At 41.8% G+C, this 25,113-nt stretch overlaps 2 protein-coding genes across 2 annotated transcripts; both read left to right on the top strand.

The window, feature by feature from the left end:
• The first annotated feature begins 5,785 nt into the window (after positions 1 to 5,785).
• LOC123808493 (actin-related protein 2/3 complex subunit 3-like) lies at positions 5,786 to 6,540 on the top strand. Its single transcript, XM_045823163.1, is given in 2 exon segments — positions 5,786 to 6,382; positions 6,385 to 6,540. Coding segments are annotated over 2 exon segments (753 nt in total).
• A 4,520-nt stretch (positions 6,541 to 11,060) lies between these two features.
• On the top strand, positions 11,061 to 12,659 carry CHRM5 (cholinergic receptor muscarinic 5). The gene has a single exon (XM_045823487.1). The coding sequence runs from the start codon at positions 11,061 to 11,063 to the stop codon at positions 12,657 to 12,659; it is 1,599 nt and encodes a 532-aa protein (XP_045679443.1).
• Positions 12,660 to 25,113: the final 12,454 nt, after the last annotated feature.

Genomic DNA, 25,113 nt, shown 5'->3' with positions numbered 1-25,113 from the left:
ATGAATAAAAAATTCAGTTTTCCCTTAGGTAATATTCGTGAAACAGCAAAACAAAGTGCTGAATCACATCGGTAGCTCCTTAAGAAAGTAAACTATACTTTCTGTGTTTAAATATATATATATAGCCTAATTTATTTTTTTAAAAGGAAGCCAATTATTTAAGGCAATAGTTCTGAAAATGTGGACCAGCAACATAGCACCTGGGAACTTGTAGAAATGCAGATTCTCAGGACTCACTCCAGACTCAGAAACTCGGGGTAAAGCCCAGCAATTCAGTGCTTGAACAAACCCTCCAGGCAATTCCGATGCTGCTCAGGTTTGAGAACCACTGTCTCAAGGGAGTGTTTGAGCCTCAGACATCACAAGAAAACTTCATAATCCTAGGCCAAGGCCATGGATCTCATAAACTCTCTCAGCTTGATGAAAGTAGATGTTAAGTTAGGTCTTTTTAAAAACAAGTCACTGTCACCCTGCAAATATAATTTTCATGTAATAAATGCATCTTCCTGATTCTTCTCTTTGTAAGCGGGCAGATTCAGTGGATTTCTGATACTTAGAATATCAACAAGGCAAACTGGAAAACCCTGATATGGGTTATCAAAAAGATATCTCTATGTTCACATGTTTCTGAAGGGCTGCATCCACTTGGAAGGGTGCTCGTGGGGCTTAGGGCAGGGACTTTGGCAGGAGCCCTGTCAGACCAGAGTCCCAGCCTAGACCCTGGTAAACATGATGGCAAGCGAACCAACTGCCTGACAGGGCACAAAGGTGCTTGGGCCTCTCCAGATCTGGGGTCAGGGGCAGAGAACTCCCGGAAATGACAGAGTGAACTCCTAAGATACGGAATTCACAATTTGATCCCTTCTCCCTGCTTCCACCCTGACTCTCAACCGCTGACCTTGCTTTCAATTTGACAGAGATTGGGAGCAATCAGAAAAGAATTTCCACCATTGCCATTGCCACAACCCACAGACTACCTATATCCACACCCATATATCCTGCCTCCTGTCCTGTGACTACAGAGGGCTCTCTGCTCTGGCGCGAGGCCAAGGCCTCTCCTGTTTCACGAGGCCCTGTTCCTGCTCACCTCCTTGAGGACATCCCTGCAGCTACTGCCCCTACATGTCAGTTTGCACCTTCTAAAGGACCATTCACATTAGCTTACAAACGTGCTATATTTCCACCTTTCTTTTTTAAAAATTCTTTATAAACATCCCAATCCAGTTTCCACCCCATTTCTCTACTCCCTTTTATAGCAAAGTTCCTCAGAAGGGTCATCTAGCAGTGTCTCCAATTCCCCCATTCGCTCTTCAAGCCATGGCCCAAGGCCTTCATGCCTACCCCAGCCCCAAAATGACTTCAGGTTCACTGTGGTTTCCCTGCAGTAACTAAACCCAGTCAGCGGGGCTCACTCCTAACCATTCTTATTTTATCAGCCCTATTTGGTGCAGTTGATAAGTCGCTCCTCCTTGAAGAATTCTTTTATTGTTGCTTCTAGGAAAACATGCTATCATTAGGAATTCAAATGTGAACGTATAATCCATGCCATTACATCTGTTGAGAAGACTTGGACAATACAGTCAAGAGCCTCTGACTTCCAGACTGTCACGTAAATCCATGTGTGGCAGTTTTCCAGACTATTTCATGTCATGATGCATGGAGAAAATGCAAATATTCTCCCAGTCCTCAGGGAAAACCAGGCAAGACTGACCCCAGTAGAAGGCTCCAGGCACAGTGCATGCACTGAGTATCTCCAGCTTATGCCCTCATGTAAAGCAACCCCACCTCTGTTTTCCTGTCCTACAGTAAAAATAAAATCATTTAATGTCAGTGACAAACTTCTCTGTCACATAAATGCTGTGTAAAGTTTCAACTTAATTCTTTTTTTTTAAGATTTTATTTATTTACTATTAGAGAGGGGAAAGGGAGGGAGAAAGAGAGGGAGAGAAACATCAGTGTGTGGTTGCCTCCCATGTGCCCCCTACTGGGGACCTGGCTTACAACCCAGGCATGTGCCCTGACTGGGAATCCAACCGGCAACCCTTTGGTTTGCAGGCTGGCACTTAATCCACTGAGCCACACCAGGCAAGGCTCAACTTAATTCTTATATCTTCTTTTTCTTAGAACTGTAAAAGATTAACATCTTCAGATCAAGAACTGTATATCTCTTTCATATGCTCTTATAGCATATAGCACAGTAGTGAACGTATGACATGTTTGAAAAACATGTCGCATTGGCCCTGGCTGGACATTGGCCCAGTAGCTCAGCTGTAAAGGTTGTGGGTTCAATCCCTGGTCAGGGCACATACAGGAATCAACCAATGGCCCTGGCTGGTGTGGCTCAGTGGGTTGGGCACTGTCCGGCGTGCGAACAGAAAGGTCAGTGTACATGCCTGAATCCCCGGTTGCCTCTCATCTGAGCAAAGTTTCTCTCTCACACTGATGTGTCTCTCCCTCTCCTTCTCCCTCTCTTCCCCTAAAATAAATAAATAAAATCTTTTTTAAAAAAAGGAATCAACCAATGAATGCATAAGTGGATGGAATAACAAAAAAAAATCAATGTTTCTCTCCCTTCCTCTCTCTAAAATCAATTTAAAATTTTTAATTTAATAAAATAAAATAAATGTCACATTAAGAACCTCCAGATATTATTGCTTCAGCAGCATTGAGAATTTATTTCTTAATCACAACATATCTTTGGACAGCATTTCTACTCCATCAATCAAAAAAGTTAGCTAGACCTTACTTTAAAACAGAAACCAGAAAAGGCTAGTCCAGAAACTCCCTTCTTCACACATTCTCTTATCTGTCGGCGACCAGATAAGAGATCAGAAGGGTCCTCCCCGCTCACATAACTACTTGTATTGGCTTGGCCAAAAAGTCCTTTTGGTTTTTTTCATAAAATAAAAGATTTTCACTTTTCATTTTCACCAATAACTTTATTGATTTGGATATTTTGAGTGTGTATGTCAGCTATCTCCCTCTCTTGGATTCTCATGGGTAGAGGCCAGGGGTGCTGCTAAATATCTTCCAATGCATAATAAGACAGCCCCACAGCAAAGAATTATTTGGCCAAAATGTCGACAGCACCAAAATACTCCTCAAACCACTTCTGACACATTTGATCAGTCACAGCACTTTCTCCATATGCTGCACAAATCTTTTTTTGCATCTCAATGCTTTTTTACCTTTTTTGAAATAAGAAAAGCACAATACACCAAAAATGTTGCATATCTTCTTCCATCTTCAATATTAAAATGGCTGCACAAAAATTTACCAATTTGATATTTTTTATGCATGCTGATATGACAGCTGTTGCAATATGATCTAATGAAATTTTTTTGAGTGAAGTTAAAGACAACTAAGCACTACTAGAGCCATCATACAAAAAAGTTAAATGAACTTTTTGGCCAACCCAATATTCCATTTGCCTTTGCAAACCCTCCCTTCTACAGCAAAAAGAAAAGAAAATAGAGTTACCCTCCATAAACACAATCTTTTTTTTTTCCAAAAACCTTTTAATGACTCAAAAAGTTTATTGTGGCCCTGGCTGGCATAGCTCAGTGGGTTGAGTGTGGGCTGCGAACCAGGCATCGCAGGTTCGATTCCCAGTCAGGACACATGCCTAGGTTCCAGGCCACGGCCCTCAGCAACCGCACATTGATGTTTCTCTCTCTCTCTCTCCTTCCCTTCCCGCTCTAAAAATAAATAAATAAATTTTTTAAAAAAAGTTTATTGTGGAGAACTGTCAAGCTTGAAATTCAGTTTTCACACTCAACTGTCACTCACAATCCTTCAGCAATGGAACCTACCTCATGTCCCAAATGTCTTTGTCTGTGGAAAATCTGTTCATTTGCAGCAGCTCAGGGATCAGGAAAAATTATGCTCTCAAAAATAAGGCAGGGAAAAAATGCACAGAATAGAGGGATGCTAAGCTGGACAGAAAATATGTAATAATTTTAAGGAGGAGAAATAAAATGTGCTCAAATGTCCTTGGATGACAGAGAGGGATCCAAATGTTACTGCACATTTTAGCTGAAAAAATGCTAGTTTCAGCAGCAACTTTTATAAACTTTAGTTCCTCTTCTCTAGGAAGTTCAGAAATTATCCTCAGCCTTGTTATTTTAAGTATGGCTCATGGTTCTGCAGCATAAAGCATACCTGGGAAGTACTGAGAAATGTGGAATCGAAAGCCACCCTTTCTGCAGTTTAACAAGATCCTCCATGTAATTCATTACCAAGCTACATTTTGTGAAGCGCTGATAATTCCGTTGTGAGGTGCTCCCAGGTGATGCCAGTACTGCCCATCTATCATCTGCAGCTTGGCCAGCCTGGTTGCATGTGAGAATCACCTGAAGAATTTCAAAATGATGTGATGTGCATGTCTCCCCCACACTGATTCTGAGTTAACAGGTGTGGGGTGGGGCCAGACGTCAGCGGTTTTCTGAAGCTCCGATGATTCTAATGAGCCACCTGCGATATGATCCACTTACCTAAACTAACTCTTCATTTTCTAATCGTTAAAACTACAAACTGACATTGGAGTAGGACTCACTGGTTTCCCTACATTATCTCATTTGGGGATTCTCAAAACGACTCCGTAAGGTACATGGGGCAGATATTGTTGTACCATCTAACAGATGAGAAAACTGGGGACTCAAATTGGCTGACAGCTGCTTTCACCATGCTAACTTTCAGAGCAACTAAATAAATGCTATTTCCCTTGCTGAGAATGGAGGAAAGTTGAGGTTTAAAATTAATACAGTGGCTGGTGTTCTCCATTGTGAGTCTAGGAAAAGCCTTACAGCATCTTAAAGGATAAATCATCAACTCCAATCTCTTAATTTTACATGAGAACACCGAGGCCCGGAGATCTATCTCAAATCACAAAATTTTAGCCAAAATGAGAACTCAGATCTCCATACTGCCAGTTCATATGTTTCCTACTAGTGCGTTTCCCAAGTGTGATCCATGGATTCCACAGGGCACCAGCAGATGTTCCTCCGGAAAGGGTTAGACCTGCTAGGCCACCTCTGGGTTAAACCGAAGTAAATGGTGTCCCTGACTGCAGGACCTCTCAGCCCTTGCCGGGCTAAGGTGTCTTCTGTGCCTCCGAGAACTGAATATCTAATATATAGCATCTTCTCAACTTATTTGACCATGGGACCATTTATTTTTCAAGCATCTTGAAGTCACCCTATTCTAATGAGCAGACTTTGAGGAAGACTGTGTTAGCTTTGATGCTTTTCAAGGTTATTCCGCTTCACTGGTTGGGAACAATTTGCTCTGGCCCTAGAGGTAGAACACCAGCTACACAGACTAAAGGGGAAAAGATCATTGGCACCATGAAGTATCTCAAACAGCCAGCTGAAGGTAGCGAAAGTGTTGCCTCATCATTTTATCCCACTTTGTCCCGTTCCCAGAACAGGAAGTCATCTTGGTGCCCTTCTTGCCAGCTTGCTTGCTACTTTGTAATGCCTACCCCCCTGTGTCAGGCACTTAGTGAAACACTTAATGTGGATTAACTCATCTAATCCTTAAAGCATGCTTATGAGGTAGGACTCTTATAATCTGCACTTTAAAAGTTTAAACGTCTGAAATTGAGAGAGGTTAAGTAATATGCCGAAAGTCATAGTTCAAAACCACGTTTTGAACCTGAAGCTGTGCAATGCCAGATTCAGTTGTGTAATTACAAGATGATGTCACCGTTATAAATGAGCTGCTTTTCCATTTATCCAAGAGTTTATTCTGTTTATCAGCAAGAGAGAGGCAGAAGGAGGAAAAAATGCTTAAAGAACTGGTTCATGCAATTGTCGGGGCTAGCAGGTCTGGACTGTGCAGCTCAGGCCAGGGGGCTAGGAATTTCCACGGGAGGGAGCGGCATAGTCCTGAGTCTAGAGGCAGAATTCCAGCCTCCTCCTGCCCTGCCCCAGCCTCCAGACCAGAAACACTGCACTCTCACCCCATCCTCCCCACCTGGACTGAAACTCAGGAGGCCACCAAGGCGCCAGCTTACCACTCTTCTCTCATGGACCCCGACACCAGACTCATTGGAAACATGGCACTGTTGCCTATGAGAAGTCAGTTCGAGGGACCCGCCCCTGGAGGGGCAAGAGATACAGATATTGTAGATGAACCCATCTATTACTTCAAAGCCAATGTCTTCTCCAAAAACTATGAAATTAAGAATGAAGCTGATAGCACCTTGATATACATTACTCTCCACATTTCTGAGTGTCTAAAGAAATGCCACAAGTGCAATTCCAAAAGCCAAGGTGAGAAAGAAATGTGTACACTGGTAATCACTAATTTTGCCATTCCTGGAGAGCCTAGTTTTCCACTTAATACAATTTATGTCAAACCTGCAAACCAACAGGAAGACATGTGAGGAAGGCCTATTTACAGCAGCTATGGCAAGAGACTGGACTGAGACTTTGTGAGGAAGTTTTTGACCCTCAGAATGATAAACCTAGCAAGTGTTGGACTTGCTTTGCAAAGACACAATTTATGAACAAGAGTCTTTCAGGCCCTCGACAGTAAAGGGAGCCTAGGCAGCATTTTTTAGCAAGATGTACACTGTTCTTTGCCTTTATCTCATAAAGTTTTATACAGAAGAGAGAAGAGAACATATCTTTACTGGAAAAGTTCATTACCAAGAATTTGGGCCCTGGCTGGTTAGCTCAGTTGGTTAGAGGGTGTCCTGCAATGCCATGGTTGTAGGTTTGAACCCCAGTCAGGACACATAAAAAGAATCAACCAATGAATGCATCAAGTGGAACAACAAATCGATATTGCCATCTCTCTCTCTCTAAAATTAGGAAGGAAGGAAGGAAGGAAGGAAGGAAGGAAGGAAGGAAGGAAGGAAGGAAGGAAGGAAGGAAGGAAGGAAGGAAGGAAGGGAAAGAGGGAGAGAGGGAGGGAGGGATTGGTAGGGTGCTAAGAATGAGTCATCAAAAGGTAATTTGAGATTTTATGCAGTATTAAGCTACTGCTTAATAAATAATAATAAAAATGTCTAATTTTTTGTTGAAGTTCCTTCCTCTTTGGGGGACCTCAGTATTTTCCCTTATGGTCTTGAACAAATTGGATGAGGCTGACCCACAATACGAAGGCTAACCTGCTTTACTTGAAGTCTACTGATTTAAATGTTATTCACATCTAAAAAATACCTTCACAGCAACATCTAGATGGCTGTTCAGCCAGTCACCTGGATACCATAGCCCAAGCAAGTTGACACATAAAATTAACCATCACATTATGTAAAATACAAATCATAGAAATGTAGGTATCTTAGATTTCATAGTCCAATTTCCTTACCTTTGCAAATAAAGAATCAGGTCATAGAGGATAAGCACCCAATTCATATATATGCATTCACAGGAGGACGTGCATACCTGAATTCCTGAATCTTTCATAAATCACTCCCTAAATTTAAGTGGGAAATTAAATCCTTTCAAAACACTGATTATTTCTGTTTTGAAGACTTGATCAGAAAAACTCAACAGGCAGTCAGTGCATTTTATTATGTCTCCCAGACCAGTGCCCCCAACACCCTGGATGTTGGGACCACCTTCAGAGCGGTTGGGGAGTCTGGAAATAGCTGGCACAGTTCTCCCAGAAAGGAGACTTTTCTCTCACGTCCACTCTTGTCCCTCCTGCATCCCACTGGTCTCACTCTCACTTCATAGGTTTCATGGTATTGGATGCCTCCTTTTGCCTCTGGGCTTACAGACAAGCTCTTCCCTTCTGGGGCTGAATCACTCTTCCCCAACTCCACCCTACCCCTTTTGCCTAGCTAAAGCCCATTTGTGTTTCAAATCTTGGCTTAGATCTTTTTTCCTCAGGGTGTGCTTCCCCCACCCTCACTCAACTGAGTTAGATGCCCCTCACAAGTGCCCCTTTGGCTTGCAGTACCAACCCCCAGATATTTACCTATATACCCACTAGGGTCTTGGTCCACAGTATCCTCAGCATGACAGTCTATTACATAGCAGAGAGTCAATAAATATTGATGGATGGATGGATGGAAGGAAGGAAGGAAGGAAGGAAGGAAGGAAAGAAGGAAGGAAGGAAGGAAGGAAGGAGGGAGGGAGGGAGGGGGGAGGGAGGGGAGTGGGAAGGGAGGGAGGGAGGGAGGGAGGAGGGAAGGAAGAGGAAAATAAAAAAATTCTGTAGGCCCTTTCTTGCACAGTACAGCTTAGATCTGACAACTCAAAGACAGTCTATGTTGGCATTTGCCCAGATAATTGTAGGGCATAAAGTAACTTCAGTCTTTTCAGGCTCTGGTGAGGCTGTATCTGGTGACTTGGCATTCTTGGGACTGACTTTGCCAGCTTTTGGACTTTGATAACACCAAGGAGTTATTGCTGTAAGGTAACAGGAGACTGGACCAGTGTGGAAACAGCAGGAATGGAGAGAGGCCCGTGAGAGAGAGGTGTCACAGGTAAACTGGACTGCGTCGGTCAGCATGTGAAAGACAAGGTTACACGAAGAGGAAGGTGGTAGAGAATCTGGTTTCTATTACATGACAATATCTTCAATTCCATATTGAATTTGAAATTTAAAAAAACTAAAAATACAGTTTAATATATTGCAACATAAAACAAAGAAAATTCCTAGCTCCTCACAAATTTGTCATCTTTATATCAATTACTGTTATCAAAGAAGTGTCCAGACTGGCCAGCAGGCAGAGCAGGCGTTGCCACATGACACGTTCAGAGGGTCATCAAAGAGTCTTCCCTCTTCGCTATCATCATGTCACAGTGCCTGGCATTTTGTAATGGTATTTTCATATATCATCAAATACATATTATGTGTACATCTTATCTGTCTGAAAGAAAAGATAAGAAATGAACACTGGTTACCTCTGAGAAAGGGGGAGTAGGAGCTTGGAGGTCTGAGGTGGGAGGGAGACCTGTCTTTTACCATTTTACATGTTGTACCCATCAAAGCTTTTATCAGGTACATACATTTTTAAACTAGAAAAGAAAATTTTCTTTTTATTTTTAAAAGTTGGAATTTGGGCCCTGACTGGTGTGGCTCAGTAGATTGAGCGCTAGCCTGCAAAGCAAAGGGTTGCTGGTTCGATTCCCAGTCAGGGCACATGCCTGGGTTGCGGGCCAGGTCCCCAATGGGGAGCATGTGAGAGGCAACCACACATTAATGTTTCTCTCCCTTTCTCTCCCCATTCCCCTCTAAAAATAAATAAATTAAAAATCTTTTTTAAAAAGTTGGAATTTGGAGTTGGAAAGTTGAAAAGTTTGTCAATGGGTAAATAAATAAATTATAGAATGAATATTATTATTTATTTATGAATAAATTATAGAATTATTGAATACATAAATTACAGTATACCCTTTAAGTGAAATAATGGGCAGTCATTAAAGTGCAAAAATAAAAAAAATTGATCGAAAAGATGTACTGATACAAAAGAAGCCCATGATAACTTGTTAAGTAAAAAACAAAAATTCAAAGTAAAAACATTAAAAATTCACCCATTTAAAAATAGGTGTATTTAAATGTTGGTGAGTGTATGCATTGGGAAAAGTTGTAAAACACACAAAATTATTAGCATTGGTTACCTCTGCAAGACTGAACTAGAGGAGACTTTTGTCTTCTGTTATACATTTTGACAGTGCTTTGACTTTTACAAGGAGCACATTACTTTATAATCAGATTTTTAAAAAAAGATAGTTGGGTGGTGAACACACAATACAATATACAGATGATGTGTTATAGGGTTTCATGTACACATGAAACCTATATACTTTTATTAACCAACATTACCCCAATAAATTCAATAAAACCTTTTTAAAATTATGTGAATATAAAAAATAAATAAAGTATAGCATAAGGAAAATAGTCAGTAATATTATAATAACTATACATGGTGTTAAATGGGCCCTAGATTTATCAGGGTGATCATTTTATAAGTCTTAGAAATGTCTAATCACTCACTATGTAGTACACCTGAAACTAATATGATATTATATGTCAACTATAATTGAAAATTTTAAATTATTTTTAAAAGAAAAGAAATTTAAAATAAAAAAAGAAAGATATTTTAAAAATTTCTATAACATTGCACATAGCCCAAGGGAGGGTTATCGTCAGCAGCTGAAGCAAATTTCAAACCCTCTAAATGAGAGGTGTCAAACTGGTCTTCACCAGGGCCCTCATCAGTCTCGCGGCTGCCTTCAAAGGGCAGAATGTAATTTTAGGACTGTATACATGTAACTACTCCTTAACTGTTAAGGACTTGAAATTACATTTGGCCCTTTGAAGGTAACCAACCTGGAGGCTGGTGTGCCCCACCGCAGATGAGTCTGACATCCTTGCTCTAAATGAAAACCAGGTACCACTGGGAGTTTGTGCATTAAGTCAGGGTGAAGTTTTGTAATTCAGTCTTGGCTCACAACAGTGCCTCAATAATGCTTAATAATTGAATTCATAATTAAACTCAATAATGTTAATAATTGGACTATACAGTTGATACAGCTTGTCTTTTTCTCCAGTGCTTGACAATGTGCTTATCACCAGGAGCTTAAAAAGTGTCTGCCCTTAAGGCCATTGCAGTCTAAAGTAACTATGTCACTTGTTTTCCCCTCATTACTACCTATTCCCAATAATCCAATTCTCTTTCCTTTCCTTTGCTCATCTTCCCAGACCTTTTTAAAGTTGCTTTTGAGAACCACAAGAGGGCAGCAGCCTCACGTACAAGAAAGGCACTCAGGCATTATTAATCATAAAAATCAAAGGGATGATGATGCCCTTATAAAAATATTATCTAATGGCAATGGGGGGGGGGAACACATTAAAAAAGTATTTTTAATGTAATAAAAACTTTGGAGATTCCATTATCTTGCCCCAAATATGTGCGGGACAACATTTAATGTTTTCTTAGAAATTATAAACAATAAGAGAAAAAGAAATTCACGCTGGTGCATGAAGATAATGTATTTCCTTCCTTCTCTTCCAGATGCTGTCGCAGAAGAGGTGCTAGATAGAAAAGAGAACAGTGTGGAACCCGACTTACTCCTAATGCAAATTCTTGCCCCAGAATGGAAGGAGAATCTCCCCACAATGCAACTACTGTCAACAGCACCCCGGTGAATCACCAGGCTTTGGAACACCATGGGCTGTGGGAAGTCATCAGCATCGCAGCTGTGACTGCTGTGGTCAGCCTGATGACCATCGTGGGCAATGTCTTAGTCATGATCTCCTTCAAAGTCAATAGTCAGCTGAAGACGGTCAACAACTATTACCTGCTGAGCTTGGCCTGTGCAGATCTCATCATTGGGATCTTCTCCATGAACCTCTATACCACCTACATCCTCATGGGACGCTGGGCTCTCGGGAGTTTGGCCTGTGACCTTTGGCTTGCGCTGGACTACGTGGCCAGCAACGCTTCCGTCATGAACCTTCTGGTGATCAGTTTTGACCGTTACTTTTCTATCACAAGACCCCTGACATATCGGGCCAAGCGAACCCCCAAGAGGGCTGGCATCATGATTGGCTTGGCCTGGCTCATCTCCTTCATCCTCTGGGCCCCGGCGATCCTCTGCTGGCAGTACTTGGTCGGGGAGAGAACGGTCCCACCTGATGAGTGCCAGATCCAGTTCCTCTCGGAGCCCACCATCACGTTTGGCACTGCCATTGCTGCCTTCTACATTCCTGTTTCTGTCATGACAATTCTCTACTGCCGAATCTACCGGGAAACTGAGAAGCGGACCAAGGACCTTGCTGACCTGCAGGGCTCAGACTCTGTCGCTGAAACCGAGAAGCGAAAGCCTGCTCACAAGACTTTGCTCAGGTCCTGCTTCAGCTGCCCTCGGCCCACACTGGCCCAGAGGGAAAGGAACCGAGCTTCCTGGTCGTCCTCCCGCAGGAGCCCCTCAGCCACTGGACAGGCAGCCCAAGCCCCCGGCCCAAGCCCGGAGTGGGACAAAGCAGAGCAGCTCACCACGTGTAGCAGCTGCCCCTCCTCAGAGGACGAGGATAAGCCCACCACTGACCCTGTCTTCCAGGTGGTCTACAAGAGTCAGGCCAAGAAACATGCAAGGGAAGAGTTCAGTACTGAAGAGACTGAGGAAACTTTCGTGAAAGATCAAACTGAGAAAAATGACTATGACACCCCAAGATATTTCCTGTCTCCAGCGGCTGCTCATAGACCCAAGAGCCAGAAATGTGTGGCCTATAAGTTCCGACTGGTGGTCAAAGCCGATGGGACCCAGGAGACCAACAATGGCTGTCGCAAGGTGAAAATCATGCCATGCTCCTCCCCGGTGTCCAAGGACCCTTCAAGGAAAGGCCTGGATCCCAACCTCAGCCATCAAATGACCAAACGGAAGAGAATGGTCCTTGTCAAAGAGAGGAAAGCAGCCCAGACCCTGAGTGCCATTCTCCTGGCCTTCATCATCACATGGACCCCTTACAACATCATGGTCCTGGTGTCCACCTTCTGTGACAAGTGTGTCCCAGTCACCCTGTGGCACTTGGGCTACTGGTTGTGCTACGTCAATAGCACTGTCAACCCCATTTGCTATGCCCTCTGCAACAGAACCTTCAGGAAGACCTTTAAGATGCTGCTTCTCTGCCGATGGAAAAAGAAAAAAGTGGAAGAGAAGCTGTACTGGCAAGGGAACAGTAAGCTGCCCTGAAGAGTTAACAACTGCCCTCAAAAGAATGACCACCATCCACTTCCTCTGAAGATGGCCAAGCTGATTCTGGTTTATTTTTCAAACAGACATCTGTCATTTTTAAAAAAGATTTTATTTATTTACTTTAAGAGAGAGGGGAAGGGGGAGAAACAGGGAGGAGAGAGACATTGACTGGTTGCCTCTTACGTGCCCCCAACGGGGGACTTGTCCCACAACCCAGGATGTGCCCTGACTGGGAGTCAAACAGGTGACCTTTCAGTTCCCAGGCTGGTGCTCAATCCACTGAGCCACACCAGCGGGGGTAACATCTGTCATTTTGAGTTCTTGACGATTCTGTAAAGACTTGAGGTTTATCACCAAAAGAAAGGAGTCACTCCTGCCACCATATTGAATTATTCATGTCTGTGACTAAGGTCACCTGATGCCACTGCAGTTTGCCATTGAAGTAACTAGACAGACTCATGGCCCTTCACAGGAGGAGAGGCACACTGGAGCACAATGAACAATGACTGAGGGAATTTTCGTCTGACTTCCTGTGGGAACAGCAGGGACCAGTTGGAAACCTCTCCCTGTGGAAACCTGTCATAGACTTTTGTGCAATATGTATGTGTCCTCTGACGCTGTTTTGTGCCAGTGAGAACCAGGAGAATGTAAGTCAGTGTTGCCTATTAACAAGGATGTTATTCAACTGGCTTCTAAGACTTTCTTTATAAACGGGTCAGTATTTATTTACAAAGTATTTATTATGCAGCTTTTATGTGTTCTGTGCTGTGGTATGTGTTTCCATCCCTACACCTGAGTGAAGCTCTTGCTCATCCCTTACACAACCGATGCCAATCCTGGTCCCCGCTGAACCCGTGCTGGTCCCCACGCTTCCTTTCAGAATTCTGGGTCTGATCACACCCAGTCCTAGAGAGGGCCCTCTATCTGCTAATAAAGATGATCAAGTCTCCACAGTCAGTGTTTTAGGTTTTACCAGTGGGAATTTTTCCCTTTTTTTCCTAAACAAAAATTGTGCATTCTATTTTGTGTCTATTTAAACCCATTTATTCATGCTCTATTCTTAGGAAAGCTAGTGTAACACAACTGTTCACTGAGGAAAGATATTCTCCAGGCTATTTTGTCAGGGTTCTCTTAAATTGTTTTCAGAGGTCTTACTTTCTAATCCCTTTGCAAGGCAAACCTGAAGCAAAATGTGGAAAACAAATTTGTTTTCACTCCCAAATTTGTTCAGACTAGTTCACACTCAGGCACAAGCAGGTCACAAGCATTTATCACTCATGAGCCTCCAGACAAAAGTGGAGGGACAGCAGGGGAGAGGTTTTATTATTTATTTAATAGATCCTTGAATCATGGTCCACAAATGACTTATTCATTCCTCTCCAAATTCATGGTCAAACATGAAAAATCCTACAAAGTGCAGTTGAGCTCCAGTGAAGCTGGCTGTGGTTATTAAGAATGAAAGCCTCACCTTTAAAAACGAACTGTGGATCACAAGAATGTATGAAAATAAAGCAGTTGTATCAACATATACATTACAGTATCGGGATTACTAAAAACCAAATTATCTAATTTAATTGAAATCTGTGCAAACAATCTGAATTTGATAATTCTGAAAATAAACCTATGTGCAAGAAATTGAAACTACAAAATAGTGCATACAATTAAAGATCCACAAGGAAAGCAGCAGCATAGTTAGTACTCAGGAAGAATTTAAAGATGAAACACTCCTGCCAGATAGAAGCTCCTTATTTAACCTGTTGATTATATCTGCATTATGTTTTAAAATCTCGACTTCATTTTACTTAATATAGCCCAGTTCTTTCTCAGCCTCATTTGCTAAGGAGATGTAAAAATAGATGGTTTAGTTGTCCTAGGAATCTTCACATTCTTGAGTATAGGGGAGTTTCACCCTACCACTGAAGAGCAAATTAGCCACTTACACAAAGTCCCAAGAATGCTCAGGGCAGTAGGAAACCCAGGCCACTCCCCCAGCCCTATAGAGACTCAATGCTGAGATGTAACATCTTGGGAGCAATGCAGCTGCTGAGCATTTGTGAAGAACAGGTTGACACCTGCCAAGAATTTGGTAGAGAATATTAGTTAATTGGCTCAGTCCTCCAGGACAGAGGTTCCCAGGCCTATGTGATGCCAACAGGGTGTGACTCCATGAGCAAGCCTACTCTACCAGCTTTAGATAAATAGCTGGGTTTTTTTAGTTTAAGGGTTTGGTTCCTGAGAAAAATGAAAATCCCTCCAAGAGAATAATAGCACTTTGAATACTCACTGGGCACTCACTGTGCACATAGAGCAGAGAAATAAACGAACTCAAACAAAGGAACGCAGAACTTGAGGCAGGGTGGCGGGGGGCAGTGTCGGAAGCACAATTTCCACACTCTTCACACTCCAGAGTTGCCTAGGACTTGGTCATCATACGTGAAACTAATGAGAGGTCTATGCTTCCTCATCAGCTTTTAGGGACAGCCAGTTTTGCAGATTCCTATGCTCTTTGACTTAAATTAAAAAAAAAAAAAAGTCCAAACTGCTAGGCGAGACTAGCACAGGGCCTTTGGTGGGGTCCTCAGAATGAAGAGACCCAAATGCAAACTGCAGAGACCTGGCTGGTAGGGGGGATGGGCTAACTGCAGATCTTAGACCGATGCCCCCAGTGTCCCGAGCTCTGTCCATGGTAAACTATGTACAGTTTCGTTGGACTAGTTCCTAATGAATGCTGTTACGTTGCTAATGTGTTTCTCCTCGTCTGTGAATCTGGTGGCTTGCTGGGGAATCGTTTTTCAGTACAATTTTTGGTTAAAGCATTTTGTCAGTATTCCTGGCCTCTGCTTTGCTCCCTTGGTGAATGTCCTTTGAGGGAGATGCTGATGTTAGGCTCTTTGTAATTGTGAAATCTGTACCTAGTGTCTGGATTAGAATATCCAGTTGTCTACAATAAATACCAGAATTGTAGCAAAGGATGTGGGCTGCTTTTCTGTATCGTACAAGCATCATTCTGGAAATTAAACAAATTTAACCACACAATAGTCTAATGGAAAGCATTTAAATTAGAAAATGGTCTCCAGTTAGCTTGATAGATCCATTTATTTTACAGATTCCGCACACATTTGCAGTGGCCTAGCCTTTTAAGTAGGGAGGGATTGATACACACTGGAGACAGACATCCCTCTTGCTACCTTTGTGATTTCCCCACTTCCCTCTCAGTTACCAATGACCAAGTTAAGATTAAATAATGATGACAAGATTCCTGTGACCAAAATGATTCCCTTTCCCTCCAGAACAAGGGAGCTGGGGCAGACCTCAAACCACAGCCCTTTAGCTGGTTACAGACCCTGCAACAAAACAGCAGCAGCATTTTCTCTTCAACTGCTCAAAAGGCTAGAGCCCTAGTCATTCCATTGTGATTCAAATTTCCATCTCCCCCATGCCATTTCAGCAGCACAGTGTGAGATAACACAAACTCTTACCCATTAAGAACCTCAGATTGTGAGTGGGAGGGGGAAGGGAAACAAAATTTTTTTAAGTATCAAGGAAGGAATCAGAAGGAAATTAAAAAACAAAACTTTCTTTTTCAAAATAATTTTAAACTTAGAGAAACACTGCAATAATAGTACAAAAGAAACTCTGGTATCCTTCGCCCACATTTCCCAATTGTTAACATTTTGCCACATTTCAATGCTGTGTGTGTTTGCACACATGTTTTTCTACAACCATTTGAAGTTGCAGACATCATGTCCACCGCCTTCTAAATACTTCAGTGGGTATTTCTTAAGAACAAGGAGAGTGCCCTAGCCAGTGTAGCTCAGTTTGTTGGGCATCAAATCACAAATCAAAAGGTCATGGGTTTGATTCCGGTCATGGCACATGCCCGGGGTTACAGATTCAGTCCCAGTGGGGGCATGTATGGAAGGTAGCTCATTAGTGTTTCTCACATCGATGTTTCTCTCCCTCTCTCTCTAAAATTAAAACAAAACAATTTTAAAAAGAACAATGAGATTATTTTACATAACCACAATACAAATATAAAAATCAGGAAATTTAACATTGCTACAATATTATGTAATACATAGTTACATAGTTATGTACTCCAGTCCATACTCAAATTTTACCTGTTGTCCAAATGTTGTATACGAATTTCTTTTCCAGTGCAGGATTTAATCCAGAATCACACCTACATGTAGTTGTAATGTTTCTTTAGACAACTTTAATCTGGAAGAGGTCTTCAGCTATCCTTTTGTTTTTCATGACATGGTAATGTTAAGAGTGCATTCAATCCAATTTTTACAAATAACATCCATCATTCATGGGTTTGTCTGATTTTTTTCTCATTAGAGTCCGTTTAATTTGTTTGATCTGGGCAGGATATCATACATGTGGTATTGTGTCCTCAATGTATCACATCAGGAAGACGCGATGTTTATCCCATTTTTGGTGATGTTAAAATTGATAACTTGGTTTAAGTGTTTCCACTCACACCCAGATTTCCCCACTAAAAATTTACTATTTTCCCCCTGCAATGAGTAATTTGGAGAAAGAGACTTTGAGCCTATATAAATTTCCTGTGGGTTATCAGGTTTTCACTTGATAATTAAAGCATATATTCATTATTCTCACCCACCTAAGTCATTACTGTGCTGATTGCCAATTGGTTGACATTCTACAGTAGGAATGCTTTTTCCTTCTTTCTGACTTATTTATGTACGTATCATTAGGGACTCATTAACTCTTATTTCAGTAATTGGTTAAAATCCATTACTGTCATTATTTCAATGCTCAAATTGTCACGATTTTTTTAAAGATTTTATTTATTTATTTTTAGAGAGGGAAAGTGGGGAGAGAGAGAGAGAGAAAGAGAGAGACAGAGAGAGAGAGGGAGAGAGAAACATCAATACATCAATGTGCGCTTGCTGGGGGCCATGGCCTACAACCTAGGCATGTGCCCTGACTGGGAATCGAACCTGTGATGTGTGGTTCGCAGCCCGCGCTCAATCCACTGAGCTACGCCAGCCAGGGCAAATTGTCACAAATTTAAGCAGTAAGAGCTTCAGGATAACTCCTGTGACCCTTTGACATATCCTGAACATTTTTTGAGCATTCCCTTACTTTCTGGTACAAAAAAAATTCCAGGCTCACCTTTACTCTCCATCCCAAGCCAGGAATCAGTCATTTCTTCAAGGAGCCCTGCTTTCATCAAGTAGAGAGAGTGGCACCTGACTCAGATCTGGACTCAAGATATATTCACTGCTATTAGGCCCTTTGAGTGGATAAAACTAAGAAATATGTATGTATGGATACTTATTAAAAACAATGAATTCATATTAACACCTGCAATTCCAATCCTATACCATAGGATTCTTCCTTTTCCATGTTTGTATTTCACTTTACCAGCCATTTGCTCATTTGCTCAATCCTTTAAGAGTTTTGGAATTGTAACACCCAGAACACCATAAAAAACAAACCTTTCCTGGCTGGAGTAGCTCAGTGGATTGAGCTCGGCCTTCGAACCAAAGCATTGCAGGTTCGACTCCCAGTGAGGGCACATGCCTGGGTTGCAGGCCATGGCCCCCAGCAACTGCACATTGATGTTTCTCTCTCTCTCTCTCTCCCCCTCCCTCCCTTCCCTCTCTAAAAATAAATAAATAAAATCTTTTAAAAAAGAGTTTGATTTTAAAAAACAAAACAAAACAAATAAAAAAAACCTTTTAGTAAAGTCCCAGTGTTTGTTTGCAGTTCTTTTGGGATTAAAGTTAAAGGGATATAGTGAAACTGCTATGTTGCTTCTGCAAATGAGGACACAAGTAGAACAAGTTGAACAACTCTGGAGACATTACATTAATAATAAGCAAAAGACTGACACTCAAATAAATACTCATATTCAAACCAAAGGGCACCTTCAGCTGGGAAAATTGTCCTTCCAATGAACTGCACTGTCCTGCATCTCCCCTGATGAATTAATGTATGAGGGGAGGGTGGGGACGACCACCTTATCTGCGACAGTGCAAGAAAAAGCCAAGAACCAGTCTGCTCACTGGCCTTGACTATCATCCAGACTTATCCACACTAGCGTCCCTTACAGCAATCTATTTGTCCAAAAAGTCTTAATCTTCTTATTTTATATGGCCCTCAAGCCTCATACCACCAGATGTCCCCACAAATGTCCTCATGCTCCTACTAAGAGCAGTTCTCTGAAGTTTTACTTCCCAGGCCTTGGCAATGGTTTTCTAGAGAGAGTTATCCTGCATAGATGCATCCCCAAGGGTGTCCTAGTGAAAAATTGGGCACCCTTACCTTCAACAAATGGTGGCTCATACTCTGCCCGCTTATCCCCAATATCACTAGTGGGAAACTGGTGCTTGTCTTTAGTAGTACCAAAGTAGTCTACCCAAAGTAGACTTTGGGTATAGTCTTCCTATACCCAAAAACAAGTTTATGGACCAGCCACTTTCAATCCAAATTCATGAAACTTGACCACGATGTGCTAACTATAGCCTAGTTTTCCTACCATAAAACACAGTGAACTGCAGTGGGAAACACTACGGGCTGGATGCCAGCAAAGAGAAAAAGGTAACAGATTTAAACTGGGATTTGGAGGACCACTCTTCTCCCTGAAAAACTAGACTACCATGGAAAATCTTTTGACAGGTCCTTTGCACTCAGAAGTAGGGCCTTTCCAGCAGAGTCAGAAACAAGAAAACTATACTGTTTTGTTTTATATAAAGTAACTATATTTCATAATACAGTGATTAATACATATTTGCTTGGAAAACTTAGAAAATAAATAAGCAAATAAAAAATTACCAGTAATTCTACCACACAGAGATAACCTCTGTTAAATATCTCAGCGTCTATCCTTGTAATTTTTTTTTCTAAGTACAAACATACGCTTTTTAAAACACGCAGAACTGGTAAGTACTGTTCGGCAATCCTCACATTCACATGTTGCAGACTGGTCGGTCAAGCTCTTCAAAAGCAGAAAACCGTAAGGCTTCAATTAAAGGGGAGCTTCATCCACAACTAAATATAGATTAGAGAGAAGTTACTTCTGTCCTTTTTCATCTCTGTTAGACACACCCAGTACAGCTTAGTTGACAGGGATTATTGCCCTCTTCAATGCTGATCTCGAGAAGAGCCAATCACTACCTGGAGTGATGTTTTGAAAAGACTTATAAAATCTAATTTTTAAAATGACTGTAGGACTGCCATAACACAGTACCACAAACTGGATGGTTTAGAAAAACAGAAATTTATTATCTCACTGTTCTCGAGGCCCAAAGTCCAACATCCAAGTGTCAGTGGGACCATGCTTCCTCTGAAGGCACCGGGGAAGGGTCTGCTCCAGGCCTCTCTCCTGGCCCCTGGTAGCCTCGGGCGTTCCTTGGTTTGCAGAGTCATCTTCTCCCAGTGCCTCTTCATGTTATCCCCACCTCACCCCCACCCCGTGTGTGTCTGTCTGAGTCCAGACTTCCCCCTTTTCTAATGACACCAGTCATGCCGGATTAGGTTACCCTAATCTCATTTTAACTTGATTACCTCTATAAACACCCCTTTTACAAATAAGGTCACATTCTGAGGTACTGAGGGTTAGGACTCTAACATATTTTCAGGGACACAATTCAACCCATAATAATAACCAAGGAAGGAAAACACTTTCTATTTTACAGATGAACAAATTGTAGACCAGTATTGGGCAGTACCAAATGGGAAAGAGTTCAGAGCCATGGCTGAGGAGGTAAGTAGTGTCAACTCCATTACAGAGACCTGGCTGGACAAGGCAGTCTTAACCGGCATGGGACAGTCACCTTGTATTTTTCAAGTAAGAGTTTGCCTCTTCTCTCCTAGCCTGAGAAAATACAGGAAACTAAAGGAATGGACACATATTTTTAAAGCACCTTGTATATTTACGATGAGCACCTCTGGAGGCTTCTATCCCCACATCTGGAGCGTAGCTTAAGCTAAAACTCTCTGAGGGTACAACTCAGAAATTTTTCTAGGGGAAGTTTCCTTCCTAAATTCCCAGCATCACTGCTCAGGGGCCCTATGGGTTTAAATCTTTCATTGTCAGAGTTTAGATTTCCCACTCCCCTTCCCCACAGTCCAATTTTGGTGCTATACCTCATTTCCTCTTCCACTGATATTTCATCCATCCAACCATTCTTCACATTCTGGGAATAAAATAATATACTTTTCGGGATAGGACAAAGTCTGAGAGACCATCAGGTAGTTGCATAGTTTATAAATTATCCTAAGAGGTGACTTTTTGCCCAATTTTTTAAGAACTCCAAAAAAAGTAAATCTTACAGTGGCATTTCCCAATTTTATTTACCATGCCAAGAACTTTTTCACAACAAACTACAGTTGACCCTTGAACAACTTGGGAGCTAGGAGTGCTGACCTCCCCTTCAAAAATCCGTATAACTACAGTTAGCCCTCTGCACGCATGGACTCTCAGCCATGGAGCTGACCCTTGAACAACACAGGTTTGAACTGTGTGGGTCATCTGAAAACTCCACGCGGAAGTGCACCTGCCCAGTTCAAATCCATGTCGTTCAAAGGTCAACTGCAATTCCTTCTGCTGTAATATAAGTGCATTTCCTTTCTCAGACTTTCATGGAGTGATACACAGCTTATCAGAATTTGCTTTAAAGGGGTTATGGATTATTTAAAAAATCCCTTCAACATTCTCTTCACCAAACTACAAAAATCAGACCTTTTAATCCTTCCTAAATTATATCCAATATAGTCATAAAGTCAACAGAAGCATTTGTATAGAAAAACGTGAATGTTAATCACTGGCAGCTTTTCTCTAAATCTCTATGTATCCTCTTAGGCTGAAACTGGACCCAGTACTCACCTAGTGAGTCAGATAACAAGAAAGGGGTTAGGGTAGAGATGGTGGGGGAAGGGAGTCAAGAGGCTTTCACAGAACCTCTGTAAGAGCAGCTGAACCTCCCTGGAACTGGACTGTTATCTGGTAGCTACTCTCTCCACCCCTCTCTGGTGTCATCATGGTCTCTCACCCAGGCATTTGCTATAATCTCTGCTGGGCAGATTGCTGACTTCCATATTCTACTGTTGATTCTGCTTACCTGTGGCTCAGCATCAACATACTGCCTTCTCTGATCCCATACCACCCAACTGACTGGCTCAAGTCCCACCCTCGGTCCAACCAGCTTTGAGTAGAAAGGGAGATCCATCCAGTTCTGTGGAGAGACAAGTGCAAAATGGTATTTTTCTTTCTTTTGTACAATCACAAGATTCCATGAGAGCAGTTATTGCAAGGAAGCTCTCCTTAGACATCTTCTCTTGATCCCTTATGAATCATCTCATCATACTTCTAGAATGACCCCATTTCTTTTTTTTTAATCCTCACCCAACAATATGCTTACTGATTTTAGAGAGGTGGGGGGGAGAGAGCATGAGAGAGAAACAGCGATTGGTTGCTCCCGTACACACCCCCCTGGGGATCGAACCCACAACCTAAGTATGTGTCCTGACTGGGATCAAACCTACAACCTTTTGGTATATGGGCTGATGTTCCAACTGAGCTAACCAGCCAGGGCTAGAATGATTCCATTTCTTAATCTTCATGCGAAATTTTCATGATAATTTAATTCTAAATATTTTCTAATTTCTTACTACTTAGTAATTTTTTAAATATCCAAATATATGTCACAGGAGCTCATTAAAAGTGAGAACAAATGACTAATATTCACCTATATGGAAAATTGATTACGGCCTTGACTGGTATGGCTCAGTGGACTGTGAGTGCCAGCCTGTGAACCAAAAGGTCGCTGGTTGATTCCCAGTCAGGGCACATGCCTGCATTATGGCCTAGGTCCCCAGTAGGGGGCGCACGAGAGGCAACCACAGGTTGATGTTTCTCTACCTTTCTTCCTACCTTCCTCTCTCTAAAAATAAATAAATTCTTTAAAAAAGAAAATTGATTTCAAAATTACCTAAGGAGATACAAATATTAATCTCTCATAGTATTAGTTTATTGAATTTAAGTGGAATTAAATGCCTTATCAAAAGCTTTCTTTTCGAAATGCTCTGCACAGCTCATTTCTATGGTTCTTCCCATTCCTTATTTACTGTTTGACCTTCTTAATTTACTACTCCCTCTTATGTCTGCCTGCCTGGCTCGCTCAATCCTATTAGGCTGCAGGCATTGTGAAAGGCTTCAATTTCCCTATGCTTTCAAAATAGTTACCACAAGGAAAAAAACATACGCTAATATTTGGTGGTATTTTGGGGGGACTCTTTTCTAATGAAGCTCTTTTAATATTTCATCATTCTTTCAAAAGTATTAAAATGATGTTTATGTTTATAGGCCACATCTAATTTTGCAAAGCCTATCTTCAAGCTCCCTTGAATACAAACACTTTTACCAATTGGATATTCTCATATACTTTACAAATTAAAATATCGTGACACCAATCACACTTAAAATGCTAAAAGAGCCCTGGTTGGCATAGCTCAGTGGATTGAGCGCGGGCTGGTAACCAAAGCATCGCAGGTTCGATTCCCAGTCAGGGCACATGCCTGGGTTGCAGGCCACATCCTCAGTGGGGGCCACATGAGAGGCAACCACACATTGATGTTTCTCTCTCTCTCTTTCTCCCTCCTTTCCCCTCTCTAAAAATAAATGAATAAATCTTAAAAAAAAAACTCTGTATCTTTATTTTTTTAAAAATGCTAAAAGAACAACACAATAGAACTAGGCCCTGTCTCAACATACTCCTTGAACTAAATGGCTCAGCCACTAGCTTCTACTGTATTCCCTAAGATTAGTGCTTAGGAGAATTTTTGTTGAGTTTAAATATAAAATGGCTCATACGTGATTGTAAACATGCAGAAATATATATGGGACCTGGAAAGCAATAAACAAAAATAAAAACACTTGACCTTATTTTTAAAAGATATTTAATTGATGCCATCACCGACCGGCAGTGACTGCGGAACGCTGGGGATGGCTCGTCGACACACGAGAAAAACATACAGAGACAACCAGGTCCTGTGGGGAAGCAGGAATAGAATGGCCACTCTCTCTAGTGGGGAGCGCCATGGCCACTCTCCCTAGGGGAGAGCGCCCCTAGGGAGAGCAGGCTGTTCTCCCGCCTGAGCAGGCTTTTATTGGGTTTGTTTACATAAGAATTCAGGTAAAGCTCATTACTCATTGCCAGGAAGTAAGGATCAAACAATAGAAAACAAGGAAGTCTGAGGGCCTATTCTGAGTCAGGGTCAAAGAGCTGTAAAAAACTTTGAGGAACAAACGTACTTCTTGCTTAGACCCTTTCGTTTAATTGAGAGCATTCTAAACAAAGCAGGTTTCACAGGATTTTACATATTCTTTCTTAGGCTTGATCACCCGGGGAACCTGCCCTTTCCAGCACCGGGCTGCACCACCCTCTGTCATTATTTCAGGCTTAGGTGGAGCAAGGGAAGTGAGGCAGCCAACAGATTAGATTTTTCTTGCAGACAATGAGGACTCAGGCTATGTCAAAGCTGAGGGGCGAGGGTCCATCACCCCCTTTTGCTGTAGCCCCCAAAGTCCTTCCTTGGGCGCCTCCCACGTGATCATGCCTGTATTAAGTCATTCCCCCCTTGGGGAATCTTACCCGTCATCGGCTAACCGACCAAGCATTGGGGGCCAGGCAGGGTGAAGTAAAAGGAGCAGAAGTGGTGCTCCTGCCAGGGAGATAAGCTTTTGTCTCCTTGCTGGCTTACGTCCAAGGTCGTTCCCTCAGCCTTAGCCTTGGCGGGGGTTACAGCTTCTGATACCAGGCAGGGTGGTTCCCAACATTTAATAACAACACTTTATAAACTTTTACTTGGTTGAGCACTTAAAAAACTCCAAACTTTCTGAAAGTTTGAGTGACTACTTAAATGAAAAGGCTTTCTTTTATCATTATTTGCATTCTTCATTGGGATCTTGAAACCTTCTCACTACTGAAAAGTTGCTGAATGGTTGCTTCTTCCCTCCTGTCAAAGGAAACATGAAGGGGAAAATAAGATACTTTACTGCTCTAGGAAGGTTAGGTAAAATCCCAAGTCTTCACAATGTCAACAAGACTTGGGGTGAATCCCAAGGTTTTAACTCTTAGAAAAACTGCTTAAAACTGCTTAAAAACTTGAGTGCTCTTAATGCATCCTGGGCACTCAGGACTTCCTATCAAGAACAAGCAACAAAGATTTGCTCTGCACAAAGTCACTACTCACATTTAAATTAGTAGATTTAAAATATTTTAAAACCCGGAGCTTACATTTCAGAGGAGATACTTACATGTAAACTGAATCTAAGAAAGGCCCTAAAGAAGAGAAAAATAATATTCTGTCTCCAGATGGGGAATAGCAAAAAGAACCCAAGGAAGCAAGAAAAGAGGAAGTTGGCACTGATCACTGACCATCTAACTTTAAGGGTAGGTTAAAAGTATAGTAG

The sequence above is a fragment of the Phyllostomus hastatus genome, unplaced genomic scaffold, assembly GCF_019186645.2.
Source record: "Phyllostomus hastatus isolate PE091 unplaced genomic scaffold, TTU_PhHast_1.1 phas_scaffold_501, whole genome shotgun sequence".
Lineage (NCBI taxonomy): Eukaryota > Metazoa > Chordata > Mammalia > Chiroptera > Phyllostomidae > Phyllostomus > Phyllostomus hastatus.
This window is presented reverse-complemented; position numbering and strand designations above follow the sequence as displayed.